Source organism: Phytophthora sojae (genome assembly GCF_000149755.1).
Source record: "Phytophthora sojae unplaced genomic scaffold PHYSOscaffold_1, whole genome shotgun sequence".
Taxonomy (NCBI): domain Eukaryota; phylum Oomycota; class Peronosporomycetes; order Peronosporales; family Peronosporaceae; genus Phytophthora; species Phytophthora sojae.
The window spans coordinates 12,490,442-12,509,192 of record NW_009258115.1 but is presented as its reverse complement, the minus strand read 5'-3'; the positions used below and the strand labels follow the sequence as shown (position 1 = coordinate 12,509,192).

Sequence of the window (18,751 nt, the reverse complement as noted above, 5' to 3'; positions counted from 1 at the left end):
CGGGTTGGCGTGCGTCATGACCTAACGCCGCGCGGGGGCAATGGACATCTCTTGAGGGCGTGGGGCAGCTCTAATCCAGCGAGATTTTCACCGAAACGCCGACCCCCAAAGGCAAATTTCCGCTTTGCGATTGTCATTTTCCTTTCGTCATTCACAAGTCGCGCCTCTGCGTCGTCATGTCCCTGGACCTGGCGGTGACCCCGACCCCGGCGGCAGCGCGCGGCGCCTCCTGCTCCGTGAAGACGGAGGCCGTGCGCATCCAGGAGCTGTCGCTGGGCGGTGGCGAGCGTGAGCGCGAGCGCGACGTGGGCAGCCGCACTTCGCCCAAGCGCAAGCAGCGCCCGCCCAGCGGAACGGTGCCGACGGACCTCACGTCGCTGGCGCCGGAGCTGCCGACGGACAAGCGGCGCGGCAACAAGCGCGCGCTGCTGCAGAGCCCCGCGCCCATCGACAGGCGGCGCGACGGCGAGGTGGTGGAGGTCGAGGGGCTGCTCGTCGTGGCAGAGCAGGTGGACAGGGCCCAGATGCAGCAGAAGCAGAACCCGCCGGTGTTCCGGACGTTGGGATCGGTAAGGAGCATGCGGACTGTAGTGAGGGATGGCTACAACATTGGAAGCTGACGAGGTTGCTGCTGTGTGTAGATCTACTGCGTGCTGGTGCGGAAGCAATGCGGACTGTTCCTGGAGACGGTGTCCAAAGACAGCCACCACACTATTGTGCTGGATGTAGACGCCATGGACTTGATCCACGAGCCGTTTAAGCAAGACAGGAAGTTCCAGCTGCGGTACCGATCTCCGGGGCTGGGAGACAGTGACAATGGACAGCGAGCGCCGTCCTATGCGTTCATGCCGTCAACGAAGGTGGAGCGTGTCGAGTGGGTCAATGCCATTCTCAGGTGCCAAGCTTCTGCCGACGGCAAAGACCAAGATAATAGCTCGCCAAGTAAGCCGGATACAGGTGCTCGCTCGACGTCGTCGTTGCAGCAACGGGCTGCAGAGTCAGGGTGTGGCGAGAACGAGCAGCAGGACCAGGCACGGCGAGACGAGGTTTATCTGCAGCAGGCGCAGCCGTCTCTTGGAGAGTTTGTGTACTCCACGCCGCCCATCAAGCACTTCATTCTGATACGCCACGGCCACTACATCAACGCCCACGTGCCGCAAGCGTCCGACTCGGAGCAAGTGCTCTCGCAAATGGGCAGGCAGCAGGCTGAGCTCACTGGCAAGTGTCTGGGGATGGCGCACAACCGGATCCCCACGCGGCACGACGTCACTATCTACCACAGCGACATGACGCGCGCTGTTGAGACGGCCGGCATCATTGCCAACAACTTCGGAGAGGTCTCGGTGAACGCTAGCCCCATGCTGCGCGAGGGCTGGCCTGGTACGCCGTACTCGACCGACTTCCCTGTGGGTGGAGCTGTTGCAGCGCGCAACAACAGCGCGTTTGACGCCATGCAGGAGCGTAGTCGTGTGGATGTCGAGCGTATGGGGAAGGCCTTCAACTGGTTCTTTACGGACTCGGGCGAGGCCCAGGAGAAGAGCGACGAGGAGTCGTACTGTGTACTTGTGTGTCATGCCAACCTGATCCGGTTCTTCTTGTGTCGTGCACTTGGTGTGAACCCTGCGAACACGTGGGGTCACTTCGAGATCAACCACTGCGGCGTCACGCGCATCGACGTGTGCGCCAACCGACCGCTCAAGGTCATTGCAGTGAACGAGACCGGCCACTTGCCGCAGTCCCTCATCACGTCCAGCGAAGATCATCTATAAGCAGACAAAGTATATGTCGTCGACGTGTTAGACAAAACCGCAGTGCGTACTACGCCTTCAGTTATTCAGTCCTCAACCTCAGGTGAACGAACGGAAGGCTCCAGTGCACTCACTGCTAAACAACAATTCAATGTGAACCCATCGCTGCCTTAGACAGCGGAGTTGCTGACGTGATCCGTGCCCGAGAAGAAGTCTTCGTTGAACGCGTCCAGCCTTGCAACCTGTTCAGGCGTCAGCTTGACGTTGACCGCTTCCAGGTTCTCCTTCTGCCTCGCTTCGTGCACAGACTTGGGCAGCGTCGTGTAGCCCTTGGCGAGGTCCCAGGCGATCAGCACCTGCGCAGGCGTAGCCTGCACCTCCTCAGCGATCTTCACCAGTCTCGGGTCGTCGATCTTCTTCACGCGCGCCAGCGGGGAGAAGGCTTGCAGCAGGATGCCGTTCTCCTGGCAGTACTTTACCAGCGGCCCCCTCGTGAGCCACGGATGCAGCTCGATCTGGTTCACACAGGGCTTGACTCGCCACGTCTCGGCCAGCTTGACCAGATGCGGCTCCCCGAAGTTGGACACGCCGATGTCCCGCAGCACGCCCTCCTTCTGCAGGTCCTCGAGCGCGCGCCAAGTGTCGGCGCGCAGCGTGGGGTCGAACGGCTGGTGCAGCAGGAACAGGTCGATGTAGCCGCAGCCGATGAGCTCGTTGCTGGAGCGCGCGCCCTCGACGGCCTTGTCGTAGCCCCAGTGGAACTCGCGCAGCTTGCTCGTGATGAAGATCTGCTCGCGCGGGATGCCCGAGTCCCGGACGGCGCGCCCCACGTCCGCCTCGTTCTCGTACAGCCGCGCCGTGTCGATGTGGCGGTAGCCCAGGCGCAGCGCCGATAGCACCGCCTCGTACGCCTCCTCGCCAGCCGCAGCCTTGTACACGCCCAGCCCCACGAGCGGCATGCGCGCGCCGCTGGGCAGCGCGACGGAGGGCGCCATGTTGTTGACACTCATCACCTTCGTCAAATGATCTGATTCAAGATCAGCTGACTAAGCCTGTCATAACCTATATATCTGAAGCCATATCTGTTTATACGTTTTGGGCCATTAACCCTCCCATATTCGATGGAGAAGATCGGTCGCGCCCCCCCCTCGTTGAAGTAAGCGGCACTCTTCATCCGGACGCCAAGAGCTCAAGTCAAGCCCAAGTACCGAGTCCAAAAGGCCATGCGGGCGTCCCTGGTCCTCGCCTTTGCCGCCGCCGCAGTCGCGTCGGCCGCGCCGTTCTCGCTGCCGGAGCTCACGAGCGCCGGCGGCTACGGCTACGTGCGCAGCCCCGACCGCTCCGTGGAGCTCACGTCCCCGCGGCCGCACGACGTGCTGGACGTGGCCAAGCTGCCCAAGAACTTCGACTGGCGCAACGTCAACGGCACCAACTACGTGACCATCTCGCGCAACCAGCACATCCCGCACTACTGCGGCTCCTGCTGGTCCTTCGGTAGGTCCACACGTTGAAGCTGATTGTATCGTTTCTCTCATTTAATTAATGTATTATTATTATTATTATTATTATTATTTATTGCACTGCAGCGGCGACGTCGGCGCTGGCGGACCGCATCATGATCGCCAAGGAGCGCAGCCCAAGCAACAAGCCGTCGGTGGAGGTGCACCGCGAGGTGGTGCTGTCTCCGCAGGTCATCTTGAACTGCGACAAGAAGGACAACGGCTGCCACGGCGGCGACCAACTGGAGGCCTACCGCTACATCAAGAAGAACGGCGTGCCCGAGGAGGGATGCCAGAGGTACGCGGCCACGGGCCACGACACGGGCAACACGTGCACGGACATGGACATCTGCGAGAACTGCCTGCCCTCCAAGGGCTGCTTCCCGCAGAAGACGTACGACAAGTACTATGTGTCCGAGTACGGCACCACGCTGGGCGAGCAGCAGATGATGGCGGAGATCTACGCGCGCGGACCCATCGCGTGCAGCGTCGCGGTGACTGACGGGTTCCTCAAGTACTCGGGAGGGATCTTTGACGACAAGACCAACGCCACGGAGACGGACCACGCGATCTCCATTGTGGGCTGGGGCGAGGAGGACGGTGTGCCCTTCTGGGTCCTGCGCAACAGTTGGGGAAGCTTCTGGGGCGAAGATGGCTGGATGCGCCTGGTACGTGGAGTGAACAACGTCGGCGTGGAGGGCGAGTGCGCCTTTGGGGTCCCCAAGGACGACGGTTGGCCGACTCCTACCAAGATTGAGGAGGAGGAACCAGTGCAAGAAGAGGAAGAGAAGAAGGATGTCGTGGAAAATACCGAGGAGGACACGTCGGTGGAATCGAAGCTTGGTGGCTGTCGCCAAAAGCTGCATTTCGCTGGTGGTGAGCGCGTTATCTCGCCGCTGCCTCACGAGACCATTGATGTCAAGGACCTGCCCAAGGCTTGGGACTGGCGCGATGTGAATGGCAGGAACTTTGTCACTTGGGACAAGAACCAGCACATTCCGCAGTACTGTGGAAGCTGCTGGGCTCAGGGCACGACCAGCGCCCTATCGGATCGGATCTCCATCCTGAGAAACGGTAAGCTGAGTGGGAATTGTGGTGAAGGTGTAATCTTGTAGTGACTTCTAACTTGATATTTCGATGTGACTGCAGCTTCGTGGCCTGAAATTGCGCTGTCGCCGCAGGTCCTCATCAACTGCCACGCTGGTGGCACCTGCAATGGTGGCAACCCTGGTTTAGTGTACGAGTATGCGCACCGCCACGGCATCCCCGACCAGACGTGCCAAGCTTATCAGGCGAAGAACCTCCAGTGCGACCAGTTCGCCATTTGCGAGACGTAAGTCGTTGTTGTTGTATCACCTCGTATGCCACATTTGAGCTGACTGTTGCTCATGTATCACTTCAAATGCAGGTGCTGGCCGTCGAAGGAGTCGTTTACCCCTGGTGTGTGCGAACCCATCAAGAAGTTCGCCAAGTACTACGTCTCTGAGTACGGTTCGGTGAGCGGTGCTGACCGCATGAAGGCCGAGATCTACAAGCGCGGTCCCATCGGCTGCGGCGTGCACGCCACGGAGAAGTTCGAGGCGTACACGGGCGGCATCTACTCGGAGCACGTCATGTTCCCACTGATCAACCACGAGATCTCTGTGGCTGGCTGGGGCTACGACGAGGAGACGGACACGGAATACTGTAAGTACCGACTGCTGTCGCTTTGGCTAAGATTTATGCTGGTGCTGACAGTGCTCGACTTGCAGGGATTGGACGCAACTCGTGGGGGACGTACTGGGGCGAGAACGGCTGGTTCCGCATCCAAATGCACCACAACAACCTCGGCATCGAGCAGGACTGCGACTGGGGTGTACCGCTCCCGGACGGCTCCAAGCCCGACGACTTCGTCATCACTGTCGACTACGAAGGCAACGAGGAGGGACAGGCGACGGCGAGAAACTTCCTCCACGTGAGCGGCGGCGCCAACTGATCAAGACAAGACAAGACAAGACAAGACAAGACAAGACAAGAGAGACTTTGGGCGTGTGCATACATGTACATACCATATCCTGCCAGGTTGAAGTCGTTTTATCATCGATACTAATTGGCGAAAAAATAACGTAAAAATACGAAACCAGTATCAGCAACGGACAATCTTGAAAGGGCGTTGATGATACTTTTCCATTAGATCCAACGGACGGCATTTGTCACTTTGAGGAGCGACCATGGAGGCCGACGCCGATGGAGGGGTCGATCACTGTCACCTGTTCACGGACTTGTTCGGCCGCCTGCTGCAGCTGTCGTTGGCCTTCATCGCCGTGTTCATGCTCTACATCAAGCGCAAGCTCGAGTTCCCCATCCGCCCCATCAAGGTTCGTCGAACGAAGCTCTTGGTAAAAACAAAAGCAATATTAATACTGCGTGCTTCTTGTGTTTATAGGTGTGGGCGCTGGACGTGAGCAAACTAGGTCTGGGTTCGCTGTATATCCATTGTCTTAGTGTTATCTTGTCCATTTTGATGGTCGCAACGTCTCCCGAAGACTATGACGAGGTGTGAATTAATCCTATGGCATTTGTCTGTCAAGAGTGTGAGTCCGCTTTGAATTGTGAATGTATTTGTGAGTCTTAGCATCATCAAGCTCGCTTATTTTCATACTGTCGGGTATCGGTCTCGCTGCTGCTGCAGTTGTGCTCTCCTTTGCTCTATCAGCTCGTCCACCGACAAAGAGGGCGTCTGAGCTGGTGGTGAAGCCATCATCGCTGGTTTCTCACTCGAGGCACGAGTGCTGCTCATTCCAGCGGGTACCGTCGTAGGTGTAGGTTGACTGCTGCTCGACTCCTTTTGGGCAGGTTTTGTGGCCGGTGCACCTCCAGCCCCACCATTCCCCGCATCAGCGTTGCGAAGAGCGACAATTGACGCATTGACGAGCCTTTGAAGTGCGTTCACCTCGCGAGAAAGCCATTTCGCAGGCTCGCCCAGTTTCTCAGCCCCACCGGCAGTCTGAAGGGTAGCATCGGATGCTTCACCTATGGCTGTCACCAGTGCCTTGATCTTGTGCTCCATGATGGTCTGAACCGCCCTCCTCTCTTTCACCAAAGTCTCACATCGCGCTTGCAGCTGCGATTGCTGATCGTCCGATGTAGCTCGGGCCTGGAGTTGCTGGTTCTCGGACATCAAAGCCTCTAGCTGCCGCTGCAAGTTTGCGAGCTGCTGCTTGTCCTTGCTACTGTCTGAACGCTCGAGGTCTTTGGTACGCGCCTCAAGCTCGACTTGCACCAGTTTGTCCAGCTTCTCACGCATCATAAACTCCACAGAAACCTTCTCAGACTTCACATCCTCCAGCTCTCGAGCCATGCGCTGGTGCTCGGCTGTTTGTGCGTCCACCAGCGCACGCAGTTCCTGAATTTTCTCCTCGGCTGAGAGCAAACTTGACCCGCCATTTCCTGCATGGAGTGAATTGTTGTTGCCACTACAGTAGTTGTTGTCGTTGATGATGACTGGGTCCACCGGGTGAGGTCGGAACTGCTTATGTGTGATGAGTAATTCAGCAGGGGTCTCAGCCACTCGACTAGAGCCAGCAGCAGGAAGCATTGCTGCTTGCGATGCACCACCGCCCCAGTCACCAAGCGCTTTCAGCAGCTCAGCATCAATTTTACCCGGCGAGCTCGCGTTATGCTCCATCGCGACACGTTGCAAGTGGATGAGATGCGCCGTCTTCTCGTCAAGCTTCTCCTCCAGCTCCTTCTGATGACGGTCGTAGGCGTCGAGCTCGTCCTGCAGAGCTGTGATCTGCTCGTCACGCTCGTTCAGTCGTTGAGTCAAGGCGATCATGATATCGCGCTGTTTGAGGAGAAGCTGCTTGTACCGGTCGACCTGAGCCTTCTCCTCTTCGATAGTCTCGCGCTCCTTCTCAAGATCAGCAAGACGACACTCGTACTCCTGGCGGATGCGATCCTGATGCTCCTTGATAGCATCTCGGATCAATGGGTCCTCGACGTTTAAAGCCTCGCCCTCGCCAAGCCCACCAGTAGGAGTCAGTCGACGCTGGTTACTCATCAGCATCTGCGACGTAAGAGCTGAAATCCGTTGTTCGAGACGCTTCTTCTCTTCCTTCTCCCTCATGAACTCGCGTGAACGCTCTTCGAGTGCACGAATTGCTGCCATTTTGTCCTCCTCCGCTCGACGGCGCTGCTCGTCGAGTTCAAGTAATCGACGCTTGTCCACCACATTTCGAGAGCGTTCTTCCAGTTCCGCTCGAAGCCGCTTCAGCTCACGCTCATACTTACGCAGCAACGACTTCTGGTCCAGATCTTCATTCACTCGAGCTTCATTTTTGATGTGTTTAGCTCGGTTCGCGAACTTTAGCGTTGAAAGTGACTCCGTCATGGCCTCCAGCGCAGGGGAAATCATAGCCATCATTGTGGTTTTGCAGTTGCCACCGAGAGAGTCCTCTAGTATTCGTGTGAGCTTACTATCACGATACGGAATGTGCTGACGGCCGCGTGCATCGGTGAGAGCCGAGATAACGTTTCCAAGTGCCGAAAGCGATTGATTGATCTTCTTGCTCTCCTCCAGTCGCTGCCCCGTAGCACCAGAGAGCCTCACTCGCTCAGATCCGGCAAGATCCACGAGGTTTAGTTTGCCAACTTTGAAGCTTTGCCGAACCATCGCCTCCAGCTTCGGGTGCAATGCAGCTGTACCATTAGCGTTTGCACCGTTAGCACCACCAGAGGCCTTTCCATTGCCGCCGTTCGCTTGTGCGTTGCCCCCACCGTGACGTGCCTGGTACGCGTTGACAAGGGCCATGAACTCCTCCGGTGCTACATCGTTCCCCTTGGAGTCTACGTATGAGGTCTTGCTCTGCTCAGCAATGATGATGAACACGGCATGACTACGCGACGATAACTCGTTCATCTTCGTGCTACCGGTAGCCCGCATAGCTCCGCCACGCTCCATCAGTCCGTAAATCTCCTCCGGAGAACGCACCACCCACTCAGAGAGACCCTCCACAAAGACCCCTCGACGTCGGTCCTCTCGGATGGTCAAGTTGGTTCGCTCTGGCTTGAGCAGATCCGAGATGGACTCGTTGTAAATCTGCAAGTATGAAGCGCGTACCAGGAATCGACACCGCGCGGAGACATTGGCCTGGATATGGCAAAAGATCTGTTCGATAGCACGCGGGATGATACCGCGCTCCTCCACGCTGCCAGAGCCGCTGTTGAAGCCCTCCATCGTGTACGTCTTGCCTGTTCCCGTTTGTCCGTAAGCAAAGATAGTAGCGTTGTATCCTTCCAGCGACGACTCCACCACCGCTTTCGCCGTGTTCTCGTACACAGTGCTTTGAGTGCACTGCTGGTCGTACACGTGATCGAAAGAGAACACGTGACTCCCATACGCGCCCGGAGTGCTTGATTCGCTGTCGCCATTCCCGCTACTGCCTCCGCCGAATGCCAAAGCACCCAGGTTTTCCGATACCGTGAGGACATGACCTTGCTGGTCTACATTGATCACGTTCTGGAACGGGCGGTCACCATGAAGCTCACGCGGCAAAGGAGGTCGCACACGAATCACCACCTTGAAGTTGCTCCCGCGCTCCGCAGAGTATCGACTTGAACTGCTGGAGATACTGTGAGCCGGTGATGATGGCCGATCCCCCATGAAGCCATCGGAGGAAGTGGACGCCGTCTCTGTATCTTCGCTGCTTCGCGAGCCGCCGTTGTACGCGTTCGATATCGCCGTTCGTTGCAAGTATGCAGCCGCCGCAGCGGATGGGGCTGGAGGTGCGTAGTATTGCTGCTGCTGTTGTTGCTGCTGCAGTGGCTGGGCGCGACGCACCGTATTGCCAGGGGAACTGGTGCCGCCGTGAGGTGACGACCGCGCGCTGTGTGATGGAGAGCTCGAAGCCGAGACGTTGATGCTCATGCCCTGCGCATAGGGATGGCCTCCGCGGCTGTTGTAGCCACTTGCAGCGCGCGGCGTGGTTCCACTTGGACTTCTCGACTGACGCAGCGACGCGTTGAAGTCGCTGCTGCTCCTCATCTTGGTCGGCTCTCGTCGAAGCTCTCTTGCCGGGTGAAGGCGGCAATCCAGGGAACGTTGAGCTGTCCGGTCGCGCCCCTTGAACTCCGAAACAGTCTTGGCTTTGAAAAAAGGATAAGCTCACAAAATGTCAGGACTAGGTTCCGATACGTCAAATAAATCTATTTGTTTTGGGGCTAACCGCATGCCGGAAGGTGCACGCACCCATTAGCATCCCTTCAAGGTGAGCGACATCTTGATGTTCATCGCGGCCAGCTCGTTGGCCAGGTAGCGGAAGACGTAGGGCATGGCGACGGCCTCGCAGCCCTCGCCCGTTTGGCAAACTGTACAGTACCACTGCGTCTTGGCCTTCATGGCGATGGCGATCTCTCCCTGGCCCGCGGTCTCCACGGTCGAGCGCTGGGTCGCGTTGGACAGCAGACTGCCACAGTTTGTGCACACCGTGGCGATGTGCTTGTCGGAACAGTTCATGAGACGATCCTGCACCAGGAACGCACAACCGTGGGCAAGCAGCGAATCGCGCTCCATCTCACCAAGACGAATACCTCCACCCTTCTTACGACCCTTCACGGGCTGGCGGGTAAGCGAGTTCATCGGGCCCGTAGCACGCACTTGGCTCTTGTCGCTAACCATATGACGCAGACGCTGGTAGTACACAACGCCAATGTAGATGTCGGCCTGCATGACCGTACCCGAGATACCAGAGTACAGAGGCTCACTGCCCATGTAGTTGTAGCCGTGCTCCTTCAGCTGCGAGCCGAAGTAGTCGATCACGCGGTCCTTCTCGCTGAACTTGAACGGGGTAGCGTCCATGTACTTGCCCTTCAGCGCACCCGTCTTGGCAGCCATCGACTCGATAAGCATACCGATGGTCATACGCGACGGGAAGGCGTGTGGGTTAATGATAACATCCGGGGAGATACCAGACTCCGAGAACGGCATGTCAGCCTGAGGCCACAAAATACTCATGACACCTTTCTGTCCGTGACGCGACGAGAACTTGTCTCCGATCGTTGGGTTACGGCAGAAACGCAGCTTAATGCTAGCCTTGGTGAACTCGGAAGCCTGAGACGCGCTGCCAATCATGTTGACCTGCTCGATAATAGCAGGCTCCGACTCCTTGTGCTTCTGGAACGAGGGCTGTCCAGTCGTCTCATCAATCCAGCTTGCAATGGGGTCACCGTAGTTGACAACCTGTCCAATGTGCGGAAAACCATCGCGGTCCAGTTTCGTTGAGCACTGCTCACCGCTGCCGTCCGTCTTAATGTTGGAGAAGTACTTCTTCGACGTTGTGCTCCCCTGCTTACCGTTGGAGCTGATGTCGACGGTCAGCTGCTTGTACACGGACGCGTGCGCAAAACCACGCTCGTAAGATGACTTGTTCAGAATCATAGCATCCTCCATATCGAAACCCGTGTACGAAATCACGGCCACCACAGCGTTGGTTCCCAGCGGGTACTCGTCAAGCTGGTACTCGCGCAGGCGCTCGTTCTGAACGATAGGGATCTGGGGCGACTGGATACGGTACATCTTGTTGTCCGTGCGGTGCACGATCGAGTGAGCAGGCGTACCCATTGTCTGCTTGGCCATCTGACACTGGTACATATTACGCGGCGACTGGTTGTAGTCGGAGAACGGAGTCAACGAGGCCACAAGCGAAAGCATGTTCGTGGGCTTGATCTCCATGTGAGTCGTGGCCGGACGAATGTCATCCTTCGTACAAGCGATGTCCATGAACACCTGCTCCATGGGTCCAATATACTCAATGCGCTTGGTGTCCATCTGCATCACGGGGCGCGACATACGAGCAGCGTCGGCCGACAAGAACAGTCCGGGGAAGGGGCCACCACGCGTGGGCAGGATCAGGCACACCTCGAGGTTCTTCACAATACCGTTCGCGTCACGCTCTTCCGAGCTATCCGCCGACTTGACCTTGCGCAGAACACTGGCGATACGCTTGCACACTTCCGCAGGGGCACCACCAAGGACCTTACCGTTCATCATCACTGGCAGGTACGAGTACGGAACAACGAGGGCACCATCAGCATAGCCCGACGTCGGGATCATACCAAGACTGGTCAGGAAGCGCGCCAGCTTGACTTCCTGCTGGAGGTAGTCATCCGCCTTGTGTGCCGGGTAGCACACAAGTTCACACTCCACAGCCAAGTGGTTCAGCAGACCACAAGGGGATCCATCAGGCGTGTGCACGGGGCACAAGAAACCCCACGAGTCCGGCAGCAGCTTACGAACTGCAGTAGTCTTCATTTCGGTAAAGAACTGACCACGGTGAACGGACCGGAAGTGCGAGAAGTAACGGTAGTAGTTCAGCTTCTCGGCGACGATAGTGTAACCAGCAATCTGCAGCAGATCCAGACCACTTGACGAGCGAAGGTTACCCGTGTTCAGGAAGTACGTCATGGCGTTACCGATGTTGGGGGTACGATCCCACATCTTGCGGAGGAATACCTGGTCCATCACGACGCTCTTCTCCTTGTTCTGCGTCTCCTTCAAAATGTTCATGCGCATCGCAACGAGAGAGTCCTGCAGCTTTTCCTTCAGGAGCATCAGGTACAGGTGGCCCGGCAGCAACAGCTCGTGGTTCATCACTGAATCGGAGTTGTCCTCCGGGACGTCGCCCTTCGCGAATCCGTACAGCTTACGCAGCATCAAGCACAGCAGCTCCACCTTCTGCGTACGTCCCTTTTCGCCCTTGGGGATGTGGACGAACAGGTAGTCGTCCAGCAGCTTGCTGCCAACCTCCACGTTGCTCATGTTCTCGTACACGTACGGCATCGCAAAGCGGAAGTGCTTACCAAGATACGCCAGCGCCTCATCGCGCGTGTACAGCGAGAACTTCTTGGCTTCGCGCAGAATCAGCTCCACACGAGCGGACAGGTACGTGTTCTCGTGGTCTCCACGCAGCACGCGTTCGTAAATTTCACGGTCCGTCAGAGGGTACAGCGCCTTGAGCACCAGACCCGCGGGGATCATAAACTCCTGCTTCTTCACACCGAAACGCACGGTAGCGTTACCATCCTGCAAGTAGTGCAGCGTGACCGTGACAGCAGACTGGTCGCGCTTGACGCACTTCATGGTCACAGCCAGCTCCGTGTACAGGTCGCCACGGTTGGCGAAGGCACCACGACGCACAGCCATGATGTGGTGGCGACGCGGCATCTGCAGCAGACGCACGCAGCGCTCGTTACCGTTACAGATGAAGTATCCACCCATCTCGTTGGCCTCTTCGCGAGCCTTGACAAGCTCCGTAGGAGACATGCCATTGAGGTGGCAGCGCTTGGAGCGCACCATGATGGGGATGTCGCCCACCACGCGCTGGATACGTTCCACGTTCTGCGAGCCGCCGAAGGAGCGCGCGAGCGTCACGACCAGCGGCGCCGTGTACGAGATGCCGCGCTGACGGCACTCGCTGGGCAGCAGCTTCTGCTCGCCCGTGATCTGGTTCTCCGTGGTGGGGTAGCCGATCTGTGCGTTCTCGATCCACAGGTCCATGCGGTGCTGGTTGGGCAGCTCCACGGGCACCTTGCACATGTCGGCGACGGCCAGGTCCAGGCCCTCGGTCAGGAAGAAGTTGAACGAGTCCAGGTGCGGCGACACGAGCTTCTGCAGCTTGTCATTGCTGTAACGTTGGGTATACAAACATCAAGTATAGTATAGATTAGTATTGTGCAGAGTGATGGTCAGCGCATTATTGTTGCTGCTGATCTGATGCGTACGTCTTGGCGGGGATGGAGCGCGAGCTGGACGACGGGTTGGTGGACGGCCACTCGCTGACGCAGGCCTTGGACGCTTTGGACTTCTTCTTCGTGCTCTTGTCGCCCGCCATGGCTGCGGAGTCGGTCAGTCGCTGCTGCAGTCAAAGAGGAAGAGCCCGGGGCAGCGCGCTGGAATGCGGAAGTGCACGAGCACGAATGGAGCTCAGTCGGCGCCGTTTGGAGAGACCAGCTCAGCCAGCCAACGCGAAAAACCTCGAAAAACCTCGGCAGAAATAGCCCTACCCTCGGGACGGGATTCTCAATATATTACAAAGCAATCGAATATAACAGGTACATTGCCTTACAAATGCAACATTACGTCGAACTGTATGAGTTTACCTATCACTAAAAGCCGGTATATCATGGTACAAAGTATCATCTACCAGAAACACAGAGTGATGGTCTTATAGTTGAAGTGCGCACTCTCCGAGCTCTCGGGTTCTCGTTGTAAGGGGCGAAGGCGCCGAGCGTCGGTGGCTTTGCGCTGAGTGTTCGGAGCTGTGGTGACGAAGGTATAGGTCTCGTAGGTGTGGTGAGGAGCTATTTACGCTTTGAGGCGGGAGCAGCAATACGGGTGTAAAAATACTCCAGTGGGTCGGTGCGTTACGGAGGCCTAGGAAGGACACTTGCCCACGCAGAAGCACCCCACGACGACGTCTTGGCCAGTGCCTGCGCGGTTGTACTCGGCAGCTTCATGAGCGGAGGTGGTTTACCTGGGCCTGAAGATCTACTACCGTAAGTTTCGTGTATCGATCGACGTCAGCTCGCTGACTGCCTCGACAAGGACAAATACACACTCTCTCGGACAGCGGATCAGCCCGCTCCGGCCTGGTCGGCAAGGTGAAGCACTCGTACTCCAAAAGCGGGGCTCTGCCTCCTCTTCGTCAGATGTCTGATGGCCAGCTCCAGACTTCTGCCCGCGATGAAAGGCCGACCGTCGCCCAGTCAGGGTTGCTGCCGGGGGGACTACAGACCTCCGATCACCTCGCATTTTCCGACAAAAGCGTGCTTCACTCGTATGACTCAATCAATGAGGGAACGGCTCGCATGCCGCGCTCCAACTCTGGAGTTTCACGAGTCGGCAGCTTCACGCCTCGAACTGGGTCCAGGAAAGGTGAATCGCCAGCGAGTATGCCGGGTGTTCTAAACGCGGGCTTTCAGACTCAAGGAGAGGAAGGCTCCGACTTCGATGCGCAATTGGGACCGCTGGTGAGGAGGTCGTCGCATGGCAAGGCTGGCACAAGCGACGTATTCCGGAACTTCAGAGTTCACCCCGTTTTCTCCAATGCCGTCGTGAACAGCAGAAAAGGGAGCTCGGAACTGGATGATACGCTCATTACTACCCTCGCCGACGGACCTTCCACCGACATTAACCACACTCTTCTGGCCAAAAGGTTATCCCTGCACAAAGTGCATGTCATATCGCGCGGTAATTTTATCGCGAAGCTGCCGGTATCCATAGGGGGTGCACCTGAACAACCGCACGACCCATCCGTTCACCGAATGATCTACTTCCGCACGAAAAAGGAGCTCGGTGATTTATTTCTATTGCCGCCAGTGTCGCTATGGGGACGTCGATTCAACCGCGCTGCATTTGTTTTTATCATGCTCGGAATCGGAGATCTGGCTATTGAAACATGCGACGGACCGAACTACGCGGGTACGGATCCTGGATATCCTTATCTTCCAACGGGAGAGCAGAACAAAATTTACGATGGAGTATTGGCGGGGCTTTTCACCTTGGAATTTATTCTCCGCGGTATCCAAGCCAAGAGCATTCGAGCTGTTGTCCGTGATCCGTACATGTGGTTAGATTTAATCGGAATCTCGCCGTGGTATATCCTGCAGGTTTTGGAGGCAGCAGGGAATTCTTTGGGTCCGAATCACTTTATCAGCATGCTTCGGCTGATTCGGTTAGTGCGGTTGGCGTTTATCCTGAGGCACTACGAGCAGACAAAAATTATGTATTTGGCGATCAAGGCCAGCTTGCGGCCGTTGGGTATTACCTTGTTTTTCCTCTTTACGCTGGTGATGATCGTTGCTACGGCGATTTTCTACGCAGAGCCATGCTATAATGTGGAGACTTGCACCTTTACGGACATTTTCAACTCGGCGTATTTTGTAATGGTGACGTAAGTATTGAAGTACTTACGCACTGTGTATCTCTTGCTCTTCAAAACTGACAGTGTTCGCCGTTGTGTGCCTTAGGGTCGCAACCGTGGGTTATGGAAATCAAGTACCCTCTTTGAAGAACCCTGGATCCCTATTTTTGACGATGGTAGCAATGATTCTTGGGCAAATCTACTTTTCCATGCCCGTGGCGATTATCGGAAATAATTTCCAGTTGACCTACGAGAAGTTCCAGCTAGACAAGAAGAAGAAGTCCCGGTACCTCGATGCATCGCTTTCGCCATTCGACTGCCAGCTACTGCATAGCCATGCCAAGCGACTGTGTGATATCCAGTATCATCTCTTAAAGTCGTGGTCAGTTCTGCACCACCACATTCGTGGCATCGCGCGCTCAATCACCAGAGGTTCTCAATCGTTCACCATGGATATGCTCGAGCTTGAGGCTGACCGTCAGACCAAGATCAAGGAAGGAATCAGCCGTCTGCTCGATATCCACACCGAAGCTACGATGTTATTGCAGGTTTTTATTCCTCACCGACGAAGATCGCTTCATATGAGTCTGGAGTACCACGCACAAGGAGTGCTAAGCAACATGTATGCAAAAGCTAAGAAGGCAATGGCAAAGGCGAAAATAAAGTCAGGCCATCCTTCAGCAATCGTAGACCCTCGCACAGCCTCGCAAACATTTAGGGGGCGACTTTGGCTGCTGCTGGAAGTTCCGGATTCGTCGCGCCTTGCCACGATTGTAAACCAAGCTATGGTGGGAGTTGCGTTAGTCAGCATCATGCTGTTTTTCACGGAGTCGCTACAGGAGCTAGCAGCGAGCGGTGTCGAAACCAGTGGCTGCAGATCAGTTGTCAAGAGCTATTGCAGGACAACCGGGTTTGAAGAGATGGACGCCGCGTGTTTTTTGCGATATCAAAATGGCACGAGCGAATTTACTGAGCAGCTAGATTTCACCTGTGAGACTGTAGCGGAGTCGCTGACATGTTATGGAAATGGACTTAACTTCGGATCTCTAGATCCATCCGCGTTGGCATGTGAAAATGCCTTTTCAAAGACTGGAGTCGACTACGTGTGCTATCGCCAACAATGCCGAGCATCGTTCAGCATGATTTTTGATATGGGTCCGTATTGGATTTACTTCGAATGGCTTTTCGGTCTTGTGTTCACGCTGGAACTTGCGCTTCGATTTTATATCGCGCAGGACCGCACGGAGTTTTGGAAGAATTTTTACGTCTTTTTCGACGTGGTTGCCATTGTGCCATTCTTCGTGGAGGTGTCTGGCTACATGTTCTCAAATATCCAACCAGATTACGCGATTGTTGCGACGTCACCATCATTTCTTTCTGTGATCCGGGTGCTCAAAATTATGCGCATTCTCAAACTCACTCGGGTCAGATGTACGTGCGCAACTTCCGTCGTGACAAAAAAAATCTGACATTAGTTTGGTATGGTATATTCCAGCATGTCCGAGGAACGAAGATCCTAGCTTCTACTGCGATAAAAGTTTGGAAACCTCTTGTTATCCCGGTAAGGTTTCAGGATTGATGCATATTGTGCGTTGGGGTATATTCTCACACGTGGGTTTGAGGCAGCTATTCTTCCTGTTTACAGGATGTATCATTGCTGGAGCTATTTTCTATGAGATAGAGCGTGGAACAGAGTGCTTTGTTGGGCAGCCATGTTGGTGGTGGCACAAAAATGTTCTCACATCAGAGCTTGCTGAAGGCCTTCCAGTTGGAAAGCGTGTTCTGATTCAAGACAAAGTGAAAACGACAATCACGGATATGATCCACTCGACGTGGTTATCGTATACAACGTAAGAATTTCGATGATCAACTAAGCTATCTATAATGTTGGGTCTCACCTGACATTTTCTTTTGTGTGTGACTAGGCTGACGTCTGTTGGCTATGGTGACTTAGTGCCAAGAACATCGATCGGAAAGTTCCTCGACGTGTTTGTGATCATCGTTGCTACAATTTACTCTGCGATGCCACTATCACTGGTTGGAACACAGTTCTACTCGCTGTACGAGAAGCACCTGGAAAAGATGGTCGTCAAGCAGGTAAGGCATTTAAGAAAAAAAAAACTGCATTGCGCTGTCGAGGACTACGTTATTCATGTCGTTTTGCTGTGTTCTTTCCTCGTAGGGCGGATCATCCGTTTCTTGGCGAACGAAGACTACGATGAGCCTCGTAACGCAGTACAAGAAAGTGCCAAAGAATCAGCCGGCAAGAAAACCGGAGCCCTTCATGCTTTCAGAAGAGCAGCTGCTGGTAGCGCACGAGTTTGAGAGCATGAGGCGCACGATTCTGAATTTACAGCGCACTTTGGACGCTGCAACAGTCACTACGCTTGAAAGCGTTCAGCGCAAGACCTCTATCTCAATCCGAGGTTCCAGGACTTCAGGAGGTTCCAAGGCATCAGGAGCTTCCAAGGCTTCAGCGAATTCCAGACGCTCTATGACCATGCCCCAGCGAGCCGCTAGCACTATCGACTTGGCAATCGAGCAAAAGAGCTACGCCATCATGGTACGAAGGCTCAAGTACTCTAGTTGATATGAGCATTTTGCATTATCTAACAGTTTTTTGTTCATGTATTACAGGACACGCTGTTGCAGTTCTCGCAGGTCGTCGAGAAGCTGCAGGAGGCGCCAGTCAACTTCGAGGCGTTCGACGGCATCGAGGACGACTTGCACACCAATATTTTCCCCAACGGCATTTCTCCCCGTCCGACGTCCGATGAACAAGAGCTCGACACGTTCCGCGAAATGGAATAATTTACTTTCCCACGCACCCTCACTCACGGCCACACAAAAAAATCGTGCTGCTTGGATTCTTCTGGTGCTAAATTGGAACAAAAGTCTCAGTTGACCCGTCGTAACTTTGCCACGAATGGCGTTACAGCAACCATATGACGACAACACGACAGAAATTAAAGCAACCACAAGGCCTAAAGCAACCCTAAAACCAGCTGGCACCCGGTAATTTATTTTAAATGACTCGTAAATGACAGTGACACGTCGCCCTCGTCATGGTCTTGCTACATATATCTCTAAATCTAGACACGTCGTGGTGGCGTCTAACTGATGTTCTCTACACAGCAATACGTGAAACACATGACAATATGTGTCCCACATTTTCAACACTTAGCAGATTTTGAGCGACAGCAAAAATGGAGAAGAAATCGCTGGCACATGGCGCGAAAATCGCCGAGATTGCACTCCTCAAGAAGAAGCTGGATGAGCTTACCGAGCATCTGGAAAAGCTTCTGGCAGCGCAGCTACAAATCCAAGCCCTCGTCAAAGATCGCGAAGAGAACAGCTATGCGTTAGCAGCCGTCTTGGGCGATGAAGGGGCCGACCAAGGTGGTCTCACCGCAGAGGTCGACGCTGTTTCCCTCGATGTTCTACTGGAGTGGCGGTGCAAAAAATGAAAGACTAACGCAGCATATACTCTGTATTTAAAGGTAAATACAGACTGTGGTGTTTCTCAGAGCTGGTTCTGTAGCTGCTGATGAATCTGGCTAGCTTTAGCGACGTCGCGTTCAGAGAGACGACGTTCTTGGGAGTA

The 18,751-nt window shown here is 55.3% G+C and overlaps 9 protein-coding genes across 9 annotated transcripts; 6 read left to right on the top strand and 3 right to left on the bottom strand.

Annotated features, from left to right (window-relative positions):
• Positions 1-168: 168 nt before the first annotated feature.
• Positions 169-1,769, top strand: PHYSODRAFT_553473 (hypothetical protein; the record flags this gene model as incomplete). Its single annotated transcript, XM_009519452.1, has 3 exons — positions 169-569; positions 642-942; positions 1,042-1,769. The coding sequence occupies exons 1-3, from the start codon at positions 177-179 to the stop codon at positions 1,767-1,769; spliced, it is 1,422 nt and encodes a 473-aa protein (XP_009517747.1). The 5' UTR covers positions 169-176.
• Positions 1,770-1,881: 112 nt separating this feature from the next.
• PHYSODRAFT_344256 (aldehyde reductase) lies at positions 1,882-2,743 on the bottom strand (the record flags this gene model as incomplete). Its single annotated transcript, XM_009519451.1, has 1 exon — positions 1,882-2,743. The coding sequence occupies one exon, from the start codon at positions 2,741-2,743 to the stop codon at positions 1,919-1,921; it is 825 nt and encodes a 274-aa protein (XP_009517746.1). The 3' UTR covers positions 1,882-1,918.
• Positions 2,744-2,931: 188 nt separating this feature from the next.
• PHYSODRAFT_353757 (papain-like cysteine protease C1) lies at positions 2,932-5,392 on the top strand. The gene is made up of 5 exons (XM_009519450.1): positions 2,932-3,242; positions 3,335-4,321; positions 4,397-4,580; positions 4,656-4,933; positions 4,999-5,392. Exons 1-5 carry the CDS (start codon positions 2,972-2,974, stop codon positions 5,220-5,222), a joined length of 1,944 nt encoding a protein of 647 aa, XP_009517745.1. The 5' UTR covers positions 2,932-2,971; the 3' UTR covers positions 5,223-5,392.
• Positions 5,393-5,457: 65 nt separating this feature from the next.
• Positions 5,458-5,789, top strand: PHYSODRAFT_323838 (hypothetical protein; the record flags this gene model as incomplete). Its single annotated transcript, XM_009519449.1, has 2 exons — positions 5,458-5,604; positions 5,673-5,789. The coding sequence occupies 2 exons, from the start codon at positions 5,458-5,460 to the stop codon at positions 5,787-5,789; spliced, it is 264 nt and encodes an 87-aa protein (XP_009517744.1).
• Positions 5,790-5,882: 93 nt separating this feature from the next.
• On the bottom strand, positions 5,883-9,272 carry PHYSODRAFT_472620 (hypothetical protein; the record flags this gene model as incomplete). Its single annotated transcript, XM_009519448.1, has 1 exon — positions 5,883-9,272. The coding sequence occupies one exon, from the start codon at positions 9,270-9,272 to the stop codon at positions 5,883-5,885; it is 3,390 nt and encodes a 1,129-aa protein (XP_009517743.1).
• Positions 9,273-9,415: 143 nt separating this feature from the next.
• PHYSODRAFT_538440 (hypothetical protein) lies at positions 9,416-13,185 on the bottom strand. The gene is made up of 2 exons (XM_009519447.1): positions 13,007-13,185; positions 9,416-12,909 (listed from the first exon to the last, which is right to left on the bottom strand). Exons 1-2 carry the CDS (start codon positions 13,114-13,116, stop codon positions 9,480-9,482), a joined length of 3,540 nt encoding a protein of 1,179 aa, XP_009517742.1. The 5' UTR covers positions 13,117-13,185; the 3' UTR covers positions 9,416-9,479.
• A 1,363-nt stretch (positions 13,186-14,548) lies between these two features.
• Positions 14,549-17,001, top strand: PHYSODRAFT_472873 (hypothetical protein; the record flags this gene model as incomplete). The annotated part of the gene is made up of 4 exons (XM_009519446.1): positions 14,549-15,177; positions 15,254-16,571; positions 16,643-16,708; positions 16,774-17,001. The coding sequence occupies 4 exons, from the start codon at positions 14,549-14,551 to the stop codon at positions 16,999-17,001; spliced, it is 2,241 nt and encodes a 746-aa protein (XP_009517741.1).
• A 328-nt stretch (positions 17,002-17,329) lies between these two features.
• Positions 17,330-17,958, top strand: PHYSODRAFT_466753 (hypothetical protein; the record flags this gene model as incomplete). The annotated part of the gene is made up of 3 exons (XM_009519445.1): positions 17,330-17,573; positions 17,610-17,710; positions 17,785-17,958. Coding segments are annotated over 3 exons (519 nt in total), but the record flags the coding sequence as incomplete, so codon positions are not given.
• Positions 17,959-18,353: 395 nt separating this feature from the next.
• On the top strand, positions 18,354-18,708 carry PHYSODRAFT_323834 (hypothetical protein; the record flags this gene model as incomplete). The annotated part of the gene is made up of 2 exons (XM_009519444.1): positions 18,354-18,601; positions 18,675-18,708. The coding sequence occupies 2 exons, from the start codon at positions 18,354-18,356 to the stop codon at positions 18,706-18,708; spliced, it is 282 nt and encodes a 93-aa protein (XP_009517739.1).
• Between the last annotated feature and the right edge of the window lie 43 nt (positions 18,709-18,751).